The sequence below is a fragment of the Orbicella faveolata genome, unplaced genomic scaffold (assembly GCF_042242905.1).
Source record: "Orbicella faveolata isolate gen_17 unplaced genomic scaffold, um_ofav_v1 contig_3, whole genome shotgun sequence".
NCBI lineage: Eukaryota > Metazoa > Cnidaria > Anthozoa > Scleractinia > Merulinidae > Orbicella > Orbicella faveolata.
The window spans coordinates 19,702,137-19,723,681 of NW_028301558.1; the positions used below are offsets into that span (position 1 = coordinate 19,702,137).

At 38.2% G+C, this 21,545-nt stretch overlaps 2 protein-coding genes across 2 annotated transcripts; one reads left to right on the forward strand and one right to left on the reverse strand.

Moving 5' to 3' along the window:
* The first annotated feature begins 3,120 nt into the window (after window positions 1-3,120).
* On the forward strand, window positions 3,121-13,468 carry LOC110061568 (uncharacterized). The gene is made up of 10 exons (XM_089298472.1): window positions 3,121-3,437; window positions 5,038-5,136; window positions 5,881-5,908; window positions 6,612-6,704; window positions 7,140-7,278; window positions 8,436-8,504; window positions 8,961-9,046; window positions 9,623-9,841; window positions 11,320-11,628; window positions 12,426-13,468. The coding sequence occupies exons 1-10, from the start codon at window positions 3,324-3,326 to the stop codon at window positions 12,494-12,496; spliced, it is 1,227 nt and encodes a 408-aa protein (XP_089154598.1). The 5' UTR covers window positions 3,121-3,323; the 3' UTR covers window positions 12,497-13,468.
* Window positions 13,469-13,806: 338 nt separating this feature from the next.
* Window positions 13,807-20,959, reverse strand: LOC110061549 (mitochondrial ribonuclease P catalytic subunit-like). The gene is made up of 6 exons (XM_020768379.2): window positions 19,989-20,959; window positions 18,957-19,004; window positions 17,323-17,611; window positions 16,473-16,639; window positions 14,638-14,827; window positions 13,807-14,046 (listed from the first exon to the last, which is right to left on the reverse strand). The coding sequence occupies exons 1-6, from the start codon at window positions 20,771-20,773 to the stop codon at window positions 13,906-13,908; spliced, it is 1,620 nt and encodes a 539-aa protein (XP_020624038.2). The 5' UTR covers window positions 20,774-20,959; the 3' UTR covers window positions 13,807-13,905.
* Window positions 20,960-21,545: the final 586 nt, after the last annotated feature.

The window sequence follows — 21,545 nt, forward strand, 5'->3', positions numbered from 1 at the left end:
TAGTCTAGAGCACGCTAAGGGTGGGGGTTAATTTCTCGTATTTCTATCTTTTGGAATTGAAGGCTTGCATTACACATTTAGCCTGAGCAAGTCCTTAGAGTCATAGGCGTATTGAACGGATCTAGAAAGTTGCGAAATTCGTATGTTAAGTATGAATTCCATTTTAACTAGACGTCGTCCTCGGCGTCGGCGTCGTCATTGCTTAAGCTCCCTAACAATAATCCAATAATCCAGACCAGAAGCATATCACCTATATGCTTCTGTCCAGACGTAAAAAAGTTTCTCTTTCAGAGAACAGTACATCTAGGTTCGTTGGTTCTCAAGCCCGGCAGCAAGTGCACGCAAGTTTGCGGTAAGTAAGAATATGGCGTACGACAGGAGAATGATCGATTTTACCTCCCAGTTTACTTTGTTTTCTACACGGAAAAAGTATTACTGAGACTGAAATTTGGAAGTGTTCTTTTTCAGTTTCGCACATAGATTCAAGTTCAAAGTCAATTTGACCTTGTGCGGAGGCCAGGCGGTGGGTGACTTCGATATTTGATGTAAAGTTGAAACTGAACACTGGCAATAGACTTTTAAATTTTTCCAAGCATTTTGCTTTTGCTTCAGGTGCTATACATGTATATATCTAATTAGTCATAGCAATTTGAAACGATTGCGTCTCGCCATTTCTTGCCAGGATCCAAACCATGGCCCCACCAAACATGTTTGATATGTCGCCGAAGCGTCAAAAACGCAGTTTGGTCTATTTTAGGGCTTTAATTCAAATTTTCCACCGAGCATCCTCGACCCTTTCATATGGGAGTCCTCGGCAAAAATGTTACCTCGTTTCTGTACGCCTTTCTCCCAGGCCTTCACGGTCAATCGATTTCATCGACGTATCCGATAAATGTCCGAAGCGAACGGTGGCCTCGGACCACGTGACCTGAAAACAATCGACCGCAGGCGAAATAGCGAGGCCTAGGAACTAGGCAATCAAAAGGGTGGGATTAGGTATTTCTCATACCCAAATTCGGCCAAAACACCAGCCATCAGTGACTTGACATCGCATGATATGATATCCTGACAATGCACATAGCTTCTGATTGGTTACTTCTGCGAATTTGTGTACTGTTAGGCGGCGAATTTTGCCGTTTCGCAACTGCTATGAGGGTAACTGCTTTAGAAAACCGAAAGTACGAAGAAAAAGCGCGAGTGCGCAACAATTGTGGTGCAGCAGCAGCTTTTTTGACGCGAAAGTTGTCCAGTTTAGGGGGTTAGAGCGCTTCTGGACTGGTTTGAGTAAGGCTAGTTTGGGCAAGGTTGGGCTTTAGGATAGAAGTGGTAGGGCTGGGTTTTGTTTTAGGATGGGCTGGATAGGGCTAGGTTTTGAGCTGGGTTAAGAAGAGGTATACATACTCTTTATTTTTGCCATCGTAGGCTAATAATAAATAACTTGCAAACTGCGGTAATAAACATGATGAGAAAACGCATTGTTGGAAAACAAAAATTATATCTTTTTACTTGACTTCCGATAGTAACGACCCTCCGAAAGTAGCAATCCCCCGAAAGTAACGTCAAAAAATCGTTGCCTCTAGTAAATCCCGAAAGTAGCGACCCCCCGAAAGTAGCGACCCTTCTTAAAGTAGCGAGCCAGCCCCACGCCAACTCCACCTACCCGCCAAAAATAACGAGACCAAGGTTTAATACAACGGTCAGTATACATTTCTCCAATCAATAGTCAAGTGAACAGGAAAATAATGAACTTTTCTTCGCATTTTCGCATAACTCGTCCAAACATGACCCGCCTAGATTAGCTCAGCTATCCGCGGGCATGTTATAATTGTAATTTTAATTTGATAACAAATAAAATGTATGTATGTATGTATGTATGTATGTATGTATGTATGTATGTATGTATGTATGTATGTATGTATGTATGTATGTATGTATGTATGTATGTATGTATGTATGTATGTATGCATGCATTTAAATTTAAAACTCTCCATGTCAGTTTGAACAGGAACGTAGGTAAGAACGGAAACGTTTCAGCTTCCCAAAAAATAAATTGAAAAATCGGCCGAATTCCTCCATGCGGTATTAGTCCGGTCAAAGCAGGAGTGCGCATGAGGGTGTGTGGGTGCAACGAGCTTAAGGAGGAGGAATAGAGATTCCTTGTTTCTATGATGTCACTGTGAAGAAAGGAAGGTGATTAAAGGGCTCACAAAAGAACTTCAGGAGAAACTTGCAGAACTTGTGCCTACGTCAGACAACACGGTGTAGACATGTAGAGGCCACCCCTTGTTACTAACATGAAACTGGAACAATGACGAATTTTTCCTTGTTTTGTTATGAATTGCCATCTTTTATTTCGTTAAAAAAGCTCAGTTGTACCAGTTTTATATAACGTTTTTTGCTCCCCGAAAGTAACGACCTCCCGAAAGTAGCGAGCCCCAAACGCTGCTAATTCCGAAAGAAACGAGTTACGAGGGCCGTTACTATCGGAAGTTTACGGTAATGGGTGAGTTAGGTTTTTGGGCTAGGTAGAGTATAGCTAGGTTTTTGGCTGGCTAAAATTAGCCAATCAGGTTGGTCCGTTACTAGTCCATTTCTGGTATCTATTTCGTACCTCAACCATGTTTTGTTTTGACAAGGTCAAGTGATACCGCGTTAAACCCTTAAAGAATTAGAAAGGAGACCAATTTGGGCGTGGCTCTACTGACTTGAGCTTCATTTGACCCCTAAAAGAGAGACAGACAAGGGCTACAATGATTTTAACGAATTGATGCTAAATAAATTTTCATCGAATATTTTCTTCTAAAAGTAGAATCTAAAAACCTCTGCTTATTTGTACTTGTTGAAGAGAAACCCTAAAAGATACCTCCCTTTACGGTTAAAAATAGTGGGGTTTTGTCTTAAACACCCTAAGTGAGACCAAACTCCGTGATTTACACCCCTAGCTAGGTCTAGCTAAGCTAGACGACGAGCATGCCCGACCTTCTCGCAAAAGCCCCCACTTCAACCTTTTTAATTTTGGCGCTAAAGATTGGCCAATGGTCAGTCACGCAATCTTTCGAACGATTGCGTGATCCAACTTACGATCCAGCGGTATTTTTCAATAGTTATGCGCTCTTGTAGCTTGGTCCCAATCCCCCCAATTTCCCGCGTTCTCTGAGTTAGCATGCTGACTGCAATCGAAATAAGTCAGAAACGAACGTCTTTCTCGAATTAACTGGCTCAGAACGTCTTCATTTATAACGCAGACAGTCAAAAAAGAGAAGGAAGTAGTTCGAAGAAAGGAAGAGAAGGAAGGAATTCGAAGAAAGGTTGGAGTATAAGACATGTCTTCTATAAACGTGGAAAATGATCCTAATGAACTGAAGATTTGCCCGTATGACCCAGTTCATCGGGTGTCAGCCAAGAGATTCCCATACCATTTGGCTAAGTGTCGAAAGGTAAGAGATGCACATGACTTAGTAGTTTTTACATGTATGTTATGTAAGAAATTATTTTCTTAAGCTTTATTCAGTATTTGAATGAAATACGAACAGTTTGGTTGAGAGCTCAAAACGTCGTTACGTCTGTAGCGCGTGCAGTTACTGAACCACACAAGATGTTATTAATTCCCAAGACTCCCTTCTTGGTTGAAACCAGGGGAATGTAGCGGTTTATTGCCTTAGCAAACGTTTTCTTTCTCTTCTATTTTGACTCCATTACGTCTTGGGTTTTGATTAATGCTGGCTCTTCATCACCAAGTCTCTGAAGCTGTGTTTGTTCAGGTGGCATATCCACCAAAGCAAATAACCTTTTTACAATAACTGCAGAAATTCTCTCGTACTCATTGGCTAATTTTCATTGTCAATAACCAGACAGACACATGCATTTATAATTATGTTATGTGTCAACAAGCAAATCGATGTCAGTTTTTCGTATGTCTGTCCAATTATTGACAATGAATTTTGTCATCACATTGTCAAAGTAGCCTGTGCATCCACAGCTACTTTGACAATGTTATGGTAAAGTTCATCATCAATAACGGGACAGATGCATGAAAAACGGACGTCAATTTGTTAAGTGGTCATCAAATATTGATAAAATTGGTAATTGATAACATTCGATAAATATCGGTAGAAATTAGATAATTATAATGGAAATCAATAAAAATCAATAAAAGGGGTTATTGTGAGTTATCTCTATTTTTCAATTTTTCAATTTGCATTATCGATTTTATTTTCAATAAACATACAGTGCAACCACCCTGTTAATACGACCACCTCGTTATTACGGCCATTTTATTCTGACCCCAAAAAAAGCTCAGTCAGTCATTTTCTTATTTCAAGAACCCCTGTAATATGACCACCCTGTTTATACAACCAATTTTCCATGGCCTGAAGTTGGTTGTATTAACAGGGTTCCACCCTAGAATTATTTGTTGAAGCAAGAAGCCAGACAAGGGCATCTGATGCTGAATGACCGATGATGAATAAAACCTAACGTAGTCACCGAATGTTTTAGAGTCGACCATAACATTACAAATAAAATTGCATAAAAACATGGTGTGGTCTCTCATAAATTGCTTCTTAACATAATATGTCACAGTTATAGGTGGCTATGTTACAATCAGTCGCTGCCTCGATGGACACGGTTTTGAAAAAACTAATGAACAAATACTAGATTTCAATTGATTCTAAAACAAATGTGAATCATGTTTGAGAGACACATAGTGGAATATTGATTATAATGGTTAGTTTGGAATGGTTACTATATACCCTAACTTTTCAACTATTCAAACTTGTTATTTGGTACTGAAAAGAGGGCCTGGATAAATTTTATAATAAACCCCCAAGCAGTCCTGTTGTTCACTTTTTGGAGCTCATTTGTGCCTGTCCAGTCTCAAGGAAGATCAACGTAGTATATCGATTGATTAATACTTTATGGAGTTTAACAACTGGTGTAGTAAAGTGATGTGAAAATAGCTGTAAAGAATAATACACAACAAAAATTGAATTATCATTGTTGACAGTGTTGACTGTGGTGGTACATGTATTTTGACAGCAATATACCAGCGCAGGATGGACAAAATGTCCCTTTAATGCAAGGCACGAGATTCCAGTTGAAGAGTTAGATTATCACATGTCAATCTGCGAACATAAGGTATGAGTCATATTTACATTGCATAAATTTCTTTTTTTAGATTCGTTCTTCACATATTTATAATTTTTAAAAGGCAAAGTTAATGTTGAGCCAACATGGTCAGCAGTCAACCCCATGAGGGCATGAGACTTGCAGAGTGACTTAAGGAGCTTGCAGCTTGCGAATTGACCTGCGTACATTTGGTGTCGTATTTCAGCTGATCTTTGCGAATCATTTGCAGTTTTGAGCTGATATTTGCAGATTTCTAGCTGCATATATTTTTCTGTGAATCATTGCTGATTCTAGCTCCCAGCCCTTCCCTCTCATGGTGCTTGAGTATATATGTTTCCACTGAACTCCTTTCAGTGTGATGGTGCCAGGTGACAGTTGCTTACAGGGGTGGGTCTTGCTCACAGGGTTGCCATGGATACCTCCCTGCTGTGCCTGAAGTGCTCAGGTACCCTGCTGACCTATAAGGCACCAGTTCCCAAGCTCATCTAAATTAGAGATGAGTTTGATGATACTTTAAAGTTTTAACATTTTTGTTGTTATAAATACAAGTAAAATACAATTACTACAATTTATTTTTGGATTAAGCAGCTACACCACCCATTTTAGACCTTGACTAATAACAATTTGGCAAGTTGTACATATTATTAAATTTTTCTTTAGGCTGGACTCTGGTATTATTTGAATAATGGCTTATTATTTGAATCAAGGCTGTCTAAATTGCTTTTGTTTGTGAATGTTTCATTTTTTTTAAAGGATGTCATCAGACAAGACATTGAAGAGTGTAAGTTTAATAAAATTAAATTGTAATTATCAAGCTTTGATTCATTATTTGGTCACACTAATTTGAAATCCTGTAGATAACCTGGCAATAAGGTCTTAGAAAGATTTGTCCACTGAGAGAACAAAATTGAATGCAACCCTTGTATGCTAGGAGATACATGTATACCCCCAAAGACAGTGTCAAGACTAGTTATCAATCTGCTTGAAACTACAAACATCTACATAGAAACTTGCACGCAAGTAGAGTTTATGTATCAGAATATCCATCAAGTATTAAGAGGACATGTCCACATACCATGACCCAATAGTAAGTAAGTAAGAGTGCCAAATACATGTATATTACTGTCTGACCCTCCCACTCAGTTACATGTAGTAATCCTCCATAAGAAAAAAGATGGTGACTGATACATTTACCCTTAATTCTTAGCCCACAAAAACTTTAACAAGACTCACAACATTGTATAGAAAAGTTCTAAAATCTTCAAACTTAGCATTCATGATGTTGTTAGCACAAGGGCAAATATCGCAAAAAATAATTATGGCTTTCCTAGTACTTTATGGGCTGGGTAAGGTTCACATGATATTGTGGTAAAATGTACAGATGCCATTTTTTCTACAGTGGATTGCTTATGATTGCAACAGTTTAAAACTCAATGGGTTTCATCCACAACTAATTGTGTGTCAATCTAAATTCTAAATTTCAGATGCATGTCAGGCGATAATTGAGGAAAAGCGACTATATCAGCCACAACCAACACCAACAGTTGATACTGATACGACGGAGGATTGGGAGTCAGGTATTCTTTACCTCATCACTTGTTAACTCAGGATTGCTAGTGATCTTTCTCAGATGATTTGCCCATCCAAAGGGGAAGACGGTGGGTATTTTGAACACTGGTTGATAATATCTTGCTAGCGAATTCTGACAACCATTCCTCAACCCTAATGGGGTTTCTGGTATCGACTATCAAAATTAGTCAGTTTCTGAGCTGTTCTGTCTTTAATCTCCCAATGAAACTGTGTTTCATATTTTACATCTTTACTTAGGTACCATATGCACTAAGTTGACAAGATTTGTTTGGCTCTGACAAAAATGTTGACAAATTCTGTCTCCACCAAATTTTGAATTTTGGTAATTTTGAATTTGGTAAAAATTTGCCTATTATGTTTCTTTGCCTTAGTCTTTTATTACTATTATGATACATTGTATGGTAATAACTTACTATTTTCAGAGGCTTACAGTCAACCATTCTCCATCAGTGGTGCTGAACCAGTTGAGGAAGACGTGGATGCATATGACATTGTTCAGGCCATGCAAGAGGTTCAACTACAAGCACATGGAGTAAAATCCACACCAGTGGACACTACTGGGTGAGGGAAGTTGTTATTAAGAATCATATTTCTTTGCCCAATTGCACTTTTTGTAGTTAGCTTTTTTCATAATTCAATGTCGATGTGAGGTAATTTCGAGAAGAAGCTTTTTGTTTTTTTGTTTTTTGCCCAAAATTGCCTCACATAAGTTTTTGGATTGTATTGTAATGCAGACGGGTCTCAAAAAGGGGTGTTGACATCTGTCCAGGGTCCGAAATTAACTTTTTAAGGCAGGCGCCAATTGGCGACTGAAATTTTTTTTCAGTCGCCATATGGAAAAATGTGGTCGCCAAAAAGTGTCAATAAAATTTTTCCTTCGCAGCGAAACAGAAACCAAATTTTTGGGTGCCATGGGCTTGCCCGCAAAATATTTGCAATTGATGTAATCAGGAATCAGACCAGTACGCAAATCATCTTTTGACTACTTTGACAGATCTACATTTCTGCCTTTTGACGCCCAGAGAATATCTAAATCTTCAACTAATTTCTTCACGGATGTTCCGTCTCCATCTTATAATAAATTATGGATAGATTTCAGAACATCTTTGGACACCAAATCGCCTGAATAAATGTTTACGGAGAAAGAACGCACATGGCCTCTTGCACCTGCAATTTGTATGTTATGGAAAACTACTAAAAAAACATGGCGGTGAAGCTTCGCACTGATCGTAGCTGTGAAACGTTGTGGTAGATTTATAATGAGGAAAATCGGTTTCATACTTCAAAAGTAGCGGGAAGGTAAAAAGTAAGTGCCCAATTGGTGGGTGGCTTTGAATTTTATTTTAATCGATTTGGCTGAAAATCAAAGTTATTGTATAATTGTCGTGGCATGAAATAGTTAATCGCCTGCTGGCAACCAGTTGTGAAATTCTGGTCGCCAGAGCAAAATTTTTAGTCGCGTTGGCGACCAGGAAAGCGCAATTTCAGACCCTGCTGTCGTAGTCAAAACAACTGATTGAAAATCATTATGTGCTTCACATTTTTCATGTTTAACCAAAAAATGTTTACTTACATGTAATCTTTTAATGATCTCAATTGAGTAAAAACATTTTTTACACAAATCAAGATCAGTCACACAGTTTCAATACGAAAAACATTTTATGTGTGTGGTTTTGCATGTACACATCTTTTAATTAATATGCTAACTGATATTGCAGTATGACAGCCACTCAGAAGAAGAACTTAAAAAGAGCACAAAAAAGACAAGAGAGGCGTGCTGCTGAAGGGTGAGTTAAGGAGATTAAAGGCCTGGGAAGCACAGGAACTTGTGTGAGCGACTTGCAATTGACTTTGGTTTTACTTCTGATTTGATCAAAAAGGCAATGTGAGTTGTCTAAGCCAATTGTGAAGCACAGTAATGTAAAGCCAAAAGATGAGAAATTTCTCCCATATCATGATTTTGTAGAGGTCCTCAGAGGATTATAATTATTTGGTCATCATTAGCAATCTTTTGAATTTCCACCAATGGAAAAAATTACAACCTACAGTCATTTTGCCTTGAATACTGTAAAGAAAGGAACTAGGAACTCTCTCGAATTGGATATTTTTTGTGTTGATGTTTTTCTGTTAGCTAAGCTTCTGACTGCAACACTTTCTCCACGATCACAGTGTCATTTTGCACTTAAATGTATGTGCAGCAAAGAGAGAATTGACATGAATATACTATATCTTAATGTAACCAGCACTGATGACGAACCTGTGATGACTGATGAGGAAAGGTTAGCAGCCATTGTCAAGCAGTATGCTGTGCTGAATAACAGAACATCAGGTAGCATTTTGCAATTATCTTCTATAATAGAAGTAAAATAAAAATTCACCAGAACAGTGACATCTTCACACCCTTAGAAAGTAAAGCATACTTAGCACATGGTGGGGGTGGCAGGAGGGTGGGTGGGGGATATGAGACCTACACTGTACCAACCTGAGTGGTTAAGATAAAAGGATCCTCTCGCCAGATATCTTATTACACCTTACACATAACTCATTTTGTTTAGGCTTAGAATAGAAATCACAATGAGTAAAGCAGTTTGCAAAGTATCACATATTTAAATCAAAGTAAAAATTCAGTGGCCATGTCACATTTCCTGGACAGAAAAAAAAGACCCTTTTAGTTTGTTACTTTGTTTAAACCTAGAATCTGAGAGTGTGATCACAAGCATTAGTGTACCAGTTCCGTGACTGTTAACAACCTAGTACAAAAGCTCATGATCCAGGTGCTGTCATCATGACTATTTTAACCTTGAGTAGCAGGAAATAAATGACTTGATATTTTCTCAGGTGAAAATTAATAGACACCACCTTGCTTTAACTGTAATATATATATATTTTTTCATTCCATCTACAGGCAGTTTTGTTGACTTTGTCAGCATCTTAAATCAATACTGCCAGAAAAACCGAATAAATGTACCTAAATATGGTGAAGCAGCAGGGGTGCAGGGAGGCTTTGGAGCACAAGTTTTAGTGAAGGGACAGATATTTACCACCATGAAATATTGCTTGACCAAGAAGGAAGCACGTCATGATGCTGCTAAGTGTGCTCTTCTGGGTCTCAACATTCCAGTAGGTAGGTAAAGTCTGCATACAAGCCAAGTGGCCCATCAGGCCAGTGCTTTTCTCTGGTTTCTGTAGCATGAAGTGACTGGTAAGGAGTATTTCCACTCTCTCTTGGATGGGATGCCAGTCCATCAGAGGGCTACCCCCCAGCATTAAATTTGCTGCTACCCATTTAATATAAACCTGGGTAGAAAGAGGCTCTTTAGGGGCAAGATATTAGATGTTGACTCTAAATTGGAGATTTGTGAAAATAGTGATTTCCTCTCATGGACATTTTTCTGGCTTGAACTCCCCACCCCCAGACCACCTTCTGGAAACTCTGATATTTAACTTTGCACTTGCCATTAAAAACTTGCTTTCTTTGCTGTGGCCTTCCTTGCAGTGGGTATAGGAGAATTTTTGTTTACAAAATTGCCTCAATAGCATAAGTGATAAAGTTTCTGATGGAGCTACAAAAACATTAGTTCTGAATGTTGAAAGGGCGTAGCATGATTAATTGTCTCGAGGAATTTGAGCCCAATGTACTTTTTGTGCGATGAAGGTTGAAAAACTCAAAATTTTACAAAGAATGCATGAGCTCATTAGCGCTTTTGCCACCCAGAAATGTTGCAGCTTTTGAAAGCCAATTTCTCCTTGAATATATCCAAAGAGCCAAATTTTCACCAGTTACTAAGTTCAGAAGCTCTTTAAATGTTTGAAGTCATTTGTGTCTAGCATGATGCCTTCTCTGTGCAAAGTTGTATGTTAATGAGGAAAAATGTAAACAATGACATCAGTAAAGGTTTGCCTTTAGCTATGTCCTGGTTTTCCACAATGAACAAAATATGGTTAAGAATCACTGCATGTACAAGGCAGACCAGTTGGCTATACTCGGAGGAACTACAGTAATCGCATCATGACTGAGAATAACATCCGCCAATGGACACAGTAGAGAAATTTTAACTTTAACCCGAGATGCAAGACCACACTCCATTTGTACAAAAATGGCTTTTAATTATTAATGTAGAAATTCTTGCACGCTCATTGGCTGATTTTCATTGACCATAAGTAGACAGACACATGAATTTATAATTTGTGACGTGTCAACGAACGAGAGTGGACAATTCGACAATTTGTTATTTTTAAAAAACAAATTGATGTCAGTTTTTCTTGCATCTGTTATTCACAATGAATTTTGTCATGACATTGTTAAAGTAGTCTGTGGATCCACCTGGCTATCACCTGGTGGATCCACAGCTACTTTGACAATATTATGACAAAATTCATGATCAATTACAGGACAGATGCATGAAAAACTGATGTCAATTTGTTAACTTGATTAGTAGAAAGTGCTAAATCTATATATCTACAGTGTGGTATGCAAATTTCTAAAGGCAGTATACGTGTTTTTGTTTTCAAAATTGATAGTTTTCATGTAATTAAATTGTTTACTGTCTAGAAACAATCTTAGACTGAATAATAATTATTGTCATCTGCTTTTTTAACCAGTTGACCCAACACCCAACAAACCAATGGCTGCAAGAACGGCCATGGACCATCAGCGATTAAGAGAAACACACGAATTACAGCTGCTAAATGATGCAGGCCAGCCACAGCCTAGAGGGAGGGGAAAGCCAGTCTTGAAACCTCCAAGCGCCTTTTCCAGTTCTGCTACTGGCCCACCCATGACACAACAGCCATCCCAAAATGGCGCAACCATGGTGCAACCCGCCCTGAATGATACACCCCACAACTTCCCCGTGGTTAATGGAGCATCAAGAGAAGATGATGATGAGTGGACAACAGTGGGCAAAAAAGGTATAGCAGAGTAGTAGTAAGGGTGTTTTTCTGATGTGCATCAAAACTAATTAAGTTTTGCTTTGGTTTTCCATAACTACATTACATGGATTGGCTTTAAAAAACTCATATCTATGACTTGTTTGCAAACGTTTTCCTGTGCTTCCGTCAGCTTCATGTATTGCATTTGCTTGGATGTTTTAGTTGACCAGAATGATTACTTTGATTTTGGTTTTATGATGCTCAATTGGAAAGTGTGCTCTTATCTATATAACACATGGATTATCATAATTGCCATTGTCCTTGTCCATCTTGCCTAGGCTGCATGATCAAAAACAGCAAAGTAACATCATTAAACAGAGTTCCCACTAGTTTTGATTGTTAAGGGTCCTTGGGACCGGACCCTAGTTCCAAAACGTTGGTGGTTCTTTTTGCTTTTCGGGGTCCTTTGCCTATTAAGTAAAATTTTCTGAACTTTTTTCCTGTGCCCCAAGGACACACTTTCTCCTTTTCATTTTTGCACCTATAAGACGCCCACCTTTGCGTCAATGGGAACTCTGTTGTTGTCCAAGCAAAGATGTTTTATTGACTCCAAAACTCAATAATATCAGAGTATTACAGTCATTATTTTTACTGAATGTGGATGTGTCTTAACATCTGTTTCAATTGAAAACAAATGAAACCTGGGCCTCAGGCAGACATGTACAGCATGGAAACAAGAACTTGATTTACTCTATTAATATTCTCTCAAAGTAAGTTAGGAGAACACTGATGTTGAGCTTAAAGGTAAAATGTTTTATGTATCACTTTGATCGCAGGGGTCAAGAATCCTGTGTATCAACATTCCCTCAAGATGGCAGGGCGTGGCAGGGGCATGCCAAAAAAGTGAATCATGTTTGGCTTGTCAGTGGTGCACTAAACACTCCAGAAATGCTTCCACCTGGAAGCTCCATGGGATTTTCTTGTTACAGTTCAGCGAGGAAGCCAACCTGTTAGACATCTCACTTTTGCTTGGATTATTGTGTTACAAACAGTGAACTCATCCCAAAATGGACATACTCCCAAGCGTACTACAGACAGGCATCTGCCTGGGAAGGGAAGAGACTGAAACCCTGAAATAGGGCAGCAACCACCTTTATATTCATGAACATGAAAGAGATGTCCATTGTGATTAATGTTCATGCAATACCTTCTAGCTATTTAACCCCAAATGCGACCAGTATCAATGTTAAATTCAGTGTACTCTACGACATTGACATTTTTTTTTCAAGATTGTGCTTTTAGAATAGATTTTTAACTATTGTATTATTATTTTTTTTTGGGGGGGGGGGGGGGGGGGGGTTGGAAGATGAGAGTACCAGATCTTTAGCAGTGTATGAGGGGAAATGCTTGTTTTATTGTTTCTTGTTTGGCCTTGACTGTGCTTATAAGTGAGAATAAGGCATCGATTCAAGAAATTGCCTTGATTATCATCAAAATTATTCTCTTGATGAAGAAATTAAGGACTTCGAACAGGAATCCTCTAAGTTGAAGTGAGGGCTTAAAGGATTATTGAAGTCAGATGGAATTGATGGTCTGCAGGCAAGTCCTACCATTGTCATAGGAAAAATGTTTTTAATATATAAGATACTAATTAAATCTTTATACAGTTCATAATTGAATGCTCATTTGTAAATATGTTAGACTAGCCTTTGAATATTATTTAAACTCTAACTTCCATTGGTCTTGCCAGCAGCTCCTCAATCATTATTTATTAGGTTTAAGGGTAGTCAGAAAGTGTTATTAATAAATTTGTTGCTGTTTTAAATTTTGATTTCTTAATGTATATTCCAGTGATCAATAAAGATGCTGTATTTCTTAACGAGTTTGCACTAGATGAAGTTCGCTTTGTTTTCACTTTCGGTATGTTAATTAAATGCCCATCTTGAAGTTCACCATGTTATGAAGTGACTAATTATGTTGTTACACACAAAATGTAATACTACACCACATAGGGCTTACCCCAAGGCGTTTTGTCAGGTTGCTCTAACATCATTATATATTAAAACATTTACCCCATCACGCTGCCCCCCTCCATAGTTTTTCAGTCATTCAAGGCCCCTGTTACATCCCATGAGAATCAAAGCAAATTATCAAACTCAAGAAAGTACTGTTAGAGGCCAGTTAACAAGAGTCATTCCTCTCATCACCCCAACAATCTAAAACAAGGTGTTTTTAATTGCAAAAGTTTAATTACTTATTGACAGTATTTTGCAGCCTCCTTGTAGAAACACACAAGTAGCTTGCACCTCCATCAAATTAGAAATGCACCAGTTCTTTTGGATTCTTGACTATTCCTGCCTTTCTGGCACAGAGCCACCTTAAGCCGTCACTGGATGGAAAGTGCCATGTGTCTCCTGTAGTTTGAACATGAGCAGGAGTGTCAAAATTTTTCACATTCTGAAAGAGTGATAAAGCATAATGTTCACAACTTAACAAAACTTAATAATTATTGTACTCAGTGTTAGAACTATTGTCCAAAAATAATTGAAACAAAAATGGGAAAAAAAAACAATTTTCAAAGAAACAGAGTTCCTGATGATCTAGTAAGAGATTTTCTCTCTTTATAACATATTATGATTATTGCCAAACGTTATTAAACAGAGAAATGAATTGAACAGAAAGATTCTACAGTGCAAAATGTTTGGAAATTCAGGACTACAAGGAGGGAAACAAATTGCAGTTCATAAAAATTTCAGAATTTGATTGGAATTGGGTTTGAAACTTTTAGCTATCTTTGCTTTCTCCACCTTTGATGTTTCTTTTTTGTGTCAATTAAGGCTGGAAAAGCTCAAATCTTCAGCTCGGCATGAAAAGAATTGGTCTGCAGGTGTGAGTATGTACCAGATCCAAGTTTTCAACTTGCAGGCGCTAATATTGGCAGGTATAATCTCTATGTTGGCACTTCCGAGAACATTGACGTCTGCCTACAGGAGATCCCCTTTTATTACCTCCAAAAAAACAACTTACAGCAATGAAAACAGTACATACTGCAAATATTGGCTTGTCCTGATCAAATCCCTCCATCTTCCACTGGTAGTGCTGTTGCCATCGCTTAAACTGGGCTCTCATAACTAAATCCATGTTATGGATGTGGTCAGCAAACATGTCTGACGACACTAGGATGGTACCAGGTCCACAATGCATGGCAGCACTGAGGAAGTACACATCATCATAGGAACTGGAAAGTTAAGTACATAATGTTAGTGTGGTTGCAAAAATGAGAAAATTGTTAAAAATCAAGACAAGTGATATCAAGTACTTGCTCATGGTTGTGTGTTCTCATACAAAGGAGAAACAGCAAGATTTAAAATGTGTAGGTCCCCCCACCCCTCTGGAAATTTCAATTAAGCTTTATAGATTTCTTCAATTTTATGGTCTTACAGATCCCACCCCCAGGAAATTCCAATCCCTTCTGTGTGGGGAGTATCAATATTTTCTGGGACTGTACTTATTATCAATAAAATCTGAATTGACAATATTACTCTGACTACAAGGAAGTCCATTCCCTCATAGTGTGAAGCCCTTTGTTGGATTTTAAATTTGCAATCTAAGGATTTTTCTTGGGTTAGTAATTTTGTGGTGGCCTTTTTTGGGGTGGAAGATAAAAGGATTTCATTAAGGTTTTCAGCTAGAAGACAACTGGTTTTCATAGGCAGGCAGAACCTTCTGAACTGAACTTCTTAAAAAGGAAAAATTTCCCCCAGATGGTCAAAATATTTCTCACATATGGTCAATAGGCCTGGTGCATGGCCTTGATGAAACCACTGACAGTATTAGGACCTATTAGTAGTGAAGAAATATTTTATTTAAAATAAAATATTATTTAAAATTGGGCCTGATAAAAAAGAGTAACAAAAATGGTTCTTTTTTTTTTTACATCAAACAGTTTCCAGTCTGCCATCTACATAGCCTTTTCTATTTTTTTTTTTATGAAAAGGTAAATGGAAAAAGGGAGAGAGAAGGGGGTTTAAAACTAAAATATATTTTCATCAACAGACCAGACAGTTGGCCCATGACCAGGAGGTTTACTAGCAAGGAGAGCTATTAATATATAACCACCATTTTAAATAAATTTTAGAACTTCACTAGGATACTAGTGCACATGCTACCATCTGATGGCTGAGCTATCATACACTACCAGGCATTAGATAAGCTTGGGGTAGGGGAAATTTATTAATATTGTTGAATAATCTATTCTGGAGAAGACAGACATTTACTGTTAAGTGACTTTAAAAGCTAAAATGTAAAATTTAATGAACTGATCTGATGAGCACGCTTACACTGCTGTTAGTTTCAAATGACAATTCACTCCGCATGCAATCAGTGTCACTATTAAAGTATGTACTTAATGACGCAGAGCTTGACATTGCGACTGCTGGGGTTCCCAATGCGACAAATTTTTTTCACTAGCAACTAACTTTTCACGCTGTTCACTGAAATACTTTGTTTGCTGGCGACTAAATCTGAAAACTAAGGGGCCAGCTGGCACCAAGGTTTTTCCTGAAAGTTGAGCCCTGTGAAGCACTAATAATATTATGCTGAGACTTAGCAGGAAATCATTCACTCCAGTAAATTCAGTTAGAATTCTACTAAAACAATTACAATAGATTATTTGCTCTTGCTTTCTATGAGATATAGTTGATTCCACGTTCAGTTTCATCAACTATATTAACATATCTCACCTCATAGAAATCTCAAGCTCCTAATCTTATGACAACTTACATGTGGGCACAATGAGAAATACACATCTCAGGCAACTACAAGAATGATTTATCATCAACCAACAAATTCCAAGACTGTGTGATACGATTTTGAAAAATTACCTTTGGTACAGTAAAAACACACCGCAGTGTTCCATGAGAAAGTCTAGAGCTTTACCAAATCTTGTTTGTGCACCTGGTCTATATCTTTTAGGAAATTTAAAGGGCCCAGAGCCCACAGCCAAGACTTTCTTGTTTTGTTTCAGAAAATAATGAGCCACCTTTTTCACCTAGAAAATAACAATGAAAAAAAAAGTTTAAAAACACTTTGTAACATTAAAATGCCATGTTATGTAAAACACTGAATCATCTCAACTATAACGGAACGCTTGTGAACAAAAAATGGTCGCAATTTGTTTTTCAAATGAAGTATTTCACAGTATCTCTAACGACAATTTCACAAGTTTTGTTCTTCTTTTGTGTGAAAATCAAATACATGTATGTAGCAAGGATCTGAACAAAATTTTGTTTCTTCAATGGTAGACTTTTTTTGTTTGTTGATGGTAAGGTCCATACATTTCTCCTAGTACAGTCCTGGACAAGCATGGTTAAAAAACGATTTATTTTGTGACTGAATATGTTTAGAAAAATTATATGATTATGGACTAAAAAGACATGATCATAAACTTTACCCAACAATCTTCAATGAGACCCAACTTACTCATGTCTGATTTTGTACTGATAAAAAGGAAGAGAAAGCTACAATAAAATAAATTTAATCTTTTATGTGCACAAGTTAATTATTTTACAAAAAGAAGCAGTAAAACTACAAGGAAACCCCTCATGATCATCTGGGACAGTACCCAGTCCAATACATACACTGAAAGAGCAATCTGAGATAGAGTGATAGAGCAATCTGGTTGGTTGATTTTAGTTACTTGTCCTCTAAACTAGTAGTGCAATAAATGTTTACCTTTTCAGGATCAAATTTATAACCACCAAAAAATCCAATGTTGAGAGAATCCAAAACAACATCATATCGTCCTGATGTCCTAATAAACTGAACTATGCTTTCAGGAAATTTATGATACCCTGAAATTATGTTATCCACATAATTTCCACTATTAGTGAAAACCCGCACTTGCGATGGTTCTTTGCGATGTTCCCACAGATGTGACACAAGAGGGTATTTTAGCTCTTGCAGTTCTTCTTCAGAATATTCACCAGTCTCTAGTTTCTGTTCACAGGCTTGGCAGTGAAATCTAGTGTTTTACAAGGAAACCGTGTAAATTTAACATTAGTGCAAGATGATGCTAGTTAAGGCTTACAGATACCACCAAAGCTTCAGACAACATTGCTAACTCTACCTGATGACTCACTTGCCTGTGCCACCTACATGTACAAGTACTACCGTGTACAGGTACCACATGTACTACACCAGCCTATACCTTCATGTACTATGATCAGGTGACACAAGCTAAACCTGTGTACAGACAAATGGGCCAAAACTTCCAGTAAGCCCCAGCTTGCTCCAGGGGGGAGGTAGAACACAGACCTTGGGAACAAGGTTTTACCAGGAGAACTTTGCAGCTACACAATAGAGGGGTTTTCCAATGATTGGGTGTTGTATTTAACCAAAAGCAAAATAATCACTCTGGTCAATCGCAATGGACAGAGACAGTCCAATGAGTCAATGAAAACTTAGAGCAAATACATACATGTACATGTAACTGGTGTGGAGAGTGGGAAAACAAGACTAGTGTGAGTGAGTCATCATTGGCTTTGGTTTCACTTCTGAGTGGTTGAGAAAGCGGCGAGAGTTTTTTAAGCCAATCGCTTAATAAATAGATATGGTAATCTAAAACCAGAACAAGTGCAAACTACTTCTAATGCTCAAGTGAAAACTAACCCACTGCCAAACATAAAATTATGTAAACAATAGCCTCCATTTGGTGTCTAAATATACTCAGATATTTGGCAGCGGACATTATCTGTTCTGAAAAGCAAACAGTTTTCCAAGACCTTAGCTCAAGGAAAACAGCGAGTTTTGAGGAACAGAATGGGGAATATCACTTGGATATTCTCCAATTTTAGCTGAGGCATATTCAGTCACATGATGCATTTAGACCAATCGCACAAAAGCAAAAATATTTGATGGATTATAAACAGGAATATTCTAACTTGGCTATTCAATCTCCCTGTTCTCAAACTCATTTCTCTTAAATTTGCATAAATTTTGAATTTTCAGCGATTTACCATTGGCCAAGGTTGCGGTCTAAGAAAATTTTGAAGAGCCCAATGGTTCCTAACCATGAAACCCTGAGTGCCCAGCACTTAAGATTATATAAAAAAAGTAAATGTTCCAGCCACCCAGAGTCAAAAGTTAGTCACCTCAGTGGCATTCAAGCACTTCTAGAGCACAGCCTTGTTGACTATTTCATACTTGGCGATTTCACACTTTCTACAATGGGCTGAATTTTGTTTTCCTCAGCCAAAAATCAACCCTTTCATGTTTGTGTGTCATAAAAAATCGGTCAACTATAAAAAAAATGAGGATTTTGGTTCTGAAAAAAGAACGCTGTTTGTTGGGCAATGAAGAGAGCTTACGTTTCTGAAGGAGTGGACCATGAAGTCATCCATCTGGGACTCCTTTGACTGCAAATTAAACAGTACAAGTTTAGTTTAAGCAAATGTGTGCTGTATATAAATTAGGAGGGACTAATAACTATTATTGCCCAAGAAAATTTCTCAAAAATACATTCTAAACAATGGTCAGTGGTAAGTAAGTTGGTTAGTCACTTGGTCAGTCAGTAATTCAGTTGGTGGGTCACTCAGACAGTCATTTACATTTCAGTCAGAATCAATGACATCTTTTTAACCCAAACCACCTTAGTTTTTATTTCATTTTTAACAGTTATTCTTTTTATATCCCTATTAACTAATTCTTGCTCTTGGTGCTAAGTAACTGTTGGTCATTAAATTGTTTCTTTTTATTTATTTATTTATTTATTTATTTATTTATTTATTTATTTACTTATTTATTTATTTATGTTAACAATTAGAAAGGTCAAGCAGCCAGTCATTCAGTCTATTAGCCACTTAATCATTAACTTATATATGAAAGTTGTCTGAATGAACGAACGAACAAATGAATAATGGACAGACAGATGGATGGATGGACAGATGGATGAACTGACTGACTGATGGACTGACTAACAGACTGACAGATGGACAAAATGAAGGAATGAGGGTAGGCTTGAATGAATGAACTTTCTTTTAATTACCATATTCTAGTTCAGTTGAAAGATGCAGGGTAAAAGAGGTAATCTCTCATACAGGCCTTTTTCTAAAGGTAATGCCTCTCAAGCTATTTTTAGATATGGTATCCCCAGGATAACCTTGCCACATGAAGATGTGGTAGATATTTTCTTGCAGGAAAAGCGTGTAAACAAAATTGGGCTGTCCATGTCTAATTTGAGTCACACAATTGGCTAGACCCTCGTGGAATTTCTGAAGCCATGAGTGATCTAAAGATATCTTAAGAGGAATGAGCTTGAGAAAGAGGCCTATATGAGGGATTAAAACTCTTTCACCCTTCATCTTTTCTTGAGTGCAGCCATTGTTCCAGCTTACATGTACCTGTCAAACCACGTCTTAATTGCTTCCAGAGTGTCGTTAGTTAATGGGTCCCGATAAGCTCGAAATTCACGAAAAATCTCCAACACTTTGTCTTGTAACTGCTGACTATCTTGGCCTGTGCAAGCTCGAACTAGCGCGGTATGTACATCAATGTTTCTCTCACGAACAACCCCAGACCGCTGCATTTCTTCCAGACACGAGAACGCTCCCATGAGATCGCCTCTCTGGGTAAATGCTTCCACAAAAGGTACATAGTGGCGAGCTGTAGGAGTTAAACCGTCCTTAATCATCTCATCGAACATGGTTTTATAATTTGCCATGTGATTCGACCTGGAGTACAATTTGGCCAGAACAGAATATGTTGAGTAGCCCTTAGGAATACCATGTTCTTCCATGAGATTTTTCAGCGCAAAAGCTGCCTCATTCCTGTCATAATATGACAACCAGTATAACGCACTGTCTACAGACGCTATCTTGTACTGTTCAGGAAGGCGAAGAAATTGATTAAATAGCTCTGGTATTTCATTTGGTTTGCCAGACGTCTTACAGAAGTTACGAATGCCCGAACGTATTAGCCGAGAGTATGTACGAGGTCTCTCTCTGGACTCCTCGCTTTCAGTCTCTGGAATTTTTCCCTGTGATCCTGGAGTCGAAGAACAGCACCTCAACCTTTGAAAAATGCACTGTCTAAAGTTAGTAGTTGTTTCATCGGTTGATCGTACGCTACGCTGTAAAATTTTCCACGCAGACCTGGCGGCCATGTTGGTTCGTGCATGTGAGACCATTCTGGTCCCCAGGGCCGCCCGTCCCTCTAAGCTGTGAGGGCCTTGGTACCTTTTCCAACAAATTTAGTAAGGAATCAATCAATAGCTGTTATCAGGAAGGAAACCAGCGTTGAATCAGGAGCTCCTGTGTCGATTAAATCATGAGTCTTCACCTTTTTCTCGCTAATAAGAGTGACTCGGGTAGATCACCTCCCAAAACGGTCAAGCATCGATGCCCTCTCTCAAACCCTCCTCGGTCGAGAGGACTGGAATAAAGTTAGGACATAGCACAAAGAGCGTTGATAAACATTGCACACCAACGCACTTTTATACTAAACCTGACGTTTTGTATGCTGGGGAATGTATGTTAAGTTGTAGTACATGAAACGTCAAGTTTAGTCTAAATATGCGTTGGTGTATTATGTTCATCACTGCTGTTTGTGTCTAGCCTCTTCCAGTTACTTGACTTAGTCGAGGCGCAGCGCGAGTAAACGACGAAGCGAAAAAAGGAGAGAGGGGTTTGGTTCGAGAAGTGAACGAACGCCTGTGGACTCCTGTGGGCAACTCTGTGGGCAACTCTGTGGGCAACTCTGTGGGCAACTCTGTTGGCAAACTTAACGAATGCTACCCTCTGATTGGTCAATTTTGACAGATTTCTTTCAACGCGCGAGCGCTACTGACGTTGATGAGAAATGTGATATGGCATCATAGCCACGATCACGCAGTTTTTAAATCAGTAAAAAAAAAAAAAAAAACCGCGCTCAAAGATTTGCCGTCTGCCGAGTTCTTTTCC

What these genes read in the sequence shown, in the direction of transcription:
- LOC110061549 (XM_020768379.2), bottom strand. Translation starts at nt 20,773, where the DNA reads ATGGTCTCACATGCACGAACCAACATGGCCGCCAGGTCTGCGTGGAAA. An exon ending in TGGTCCACTCCTTCAGAAAC is followed by an intron (nt 17,612 to 18,956) that starts GTAAGCTCTCTT and finishes GTAAAACACTAG; the next exon opens with ATTTCACTGCCAAGCCTGTG. An exon ending in AGGACAAGCCAATATTTGCA is followed by an intron (nt 14,047 to 14,637) that starts GTATGTACTGTT and finishes TCACTCTTTCAG; the next exon opens with AATGTGAAAAATTTTGACAC.
- LOC110061568 (XM_089298472.1), top strand. Translation starts at nt 3,324, where the DNA reads ATGTCTTCTATAAACGTGGAAAATGATCCTAATGAACTGAAGATTTGC. An exon ending in ATTTGGCTAAGTGTCGAAAG is followed by an intron (nt 3,438 to 5,037) that starts GTAAGAGATGCA and finishes GTATTTTGACAG; the next exon opens with CAATATACCAGCGCAGGATG. An exon ending in GACGGAGGATTGGGAGTCAG is followed by an intron (nt 6,705 to 7,139) that starts GTATTCTTTACC and finishes TACTATTTTCAG; the next exon opens with AGGCTTACAGTCAACCATTC.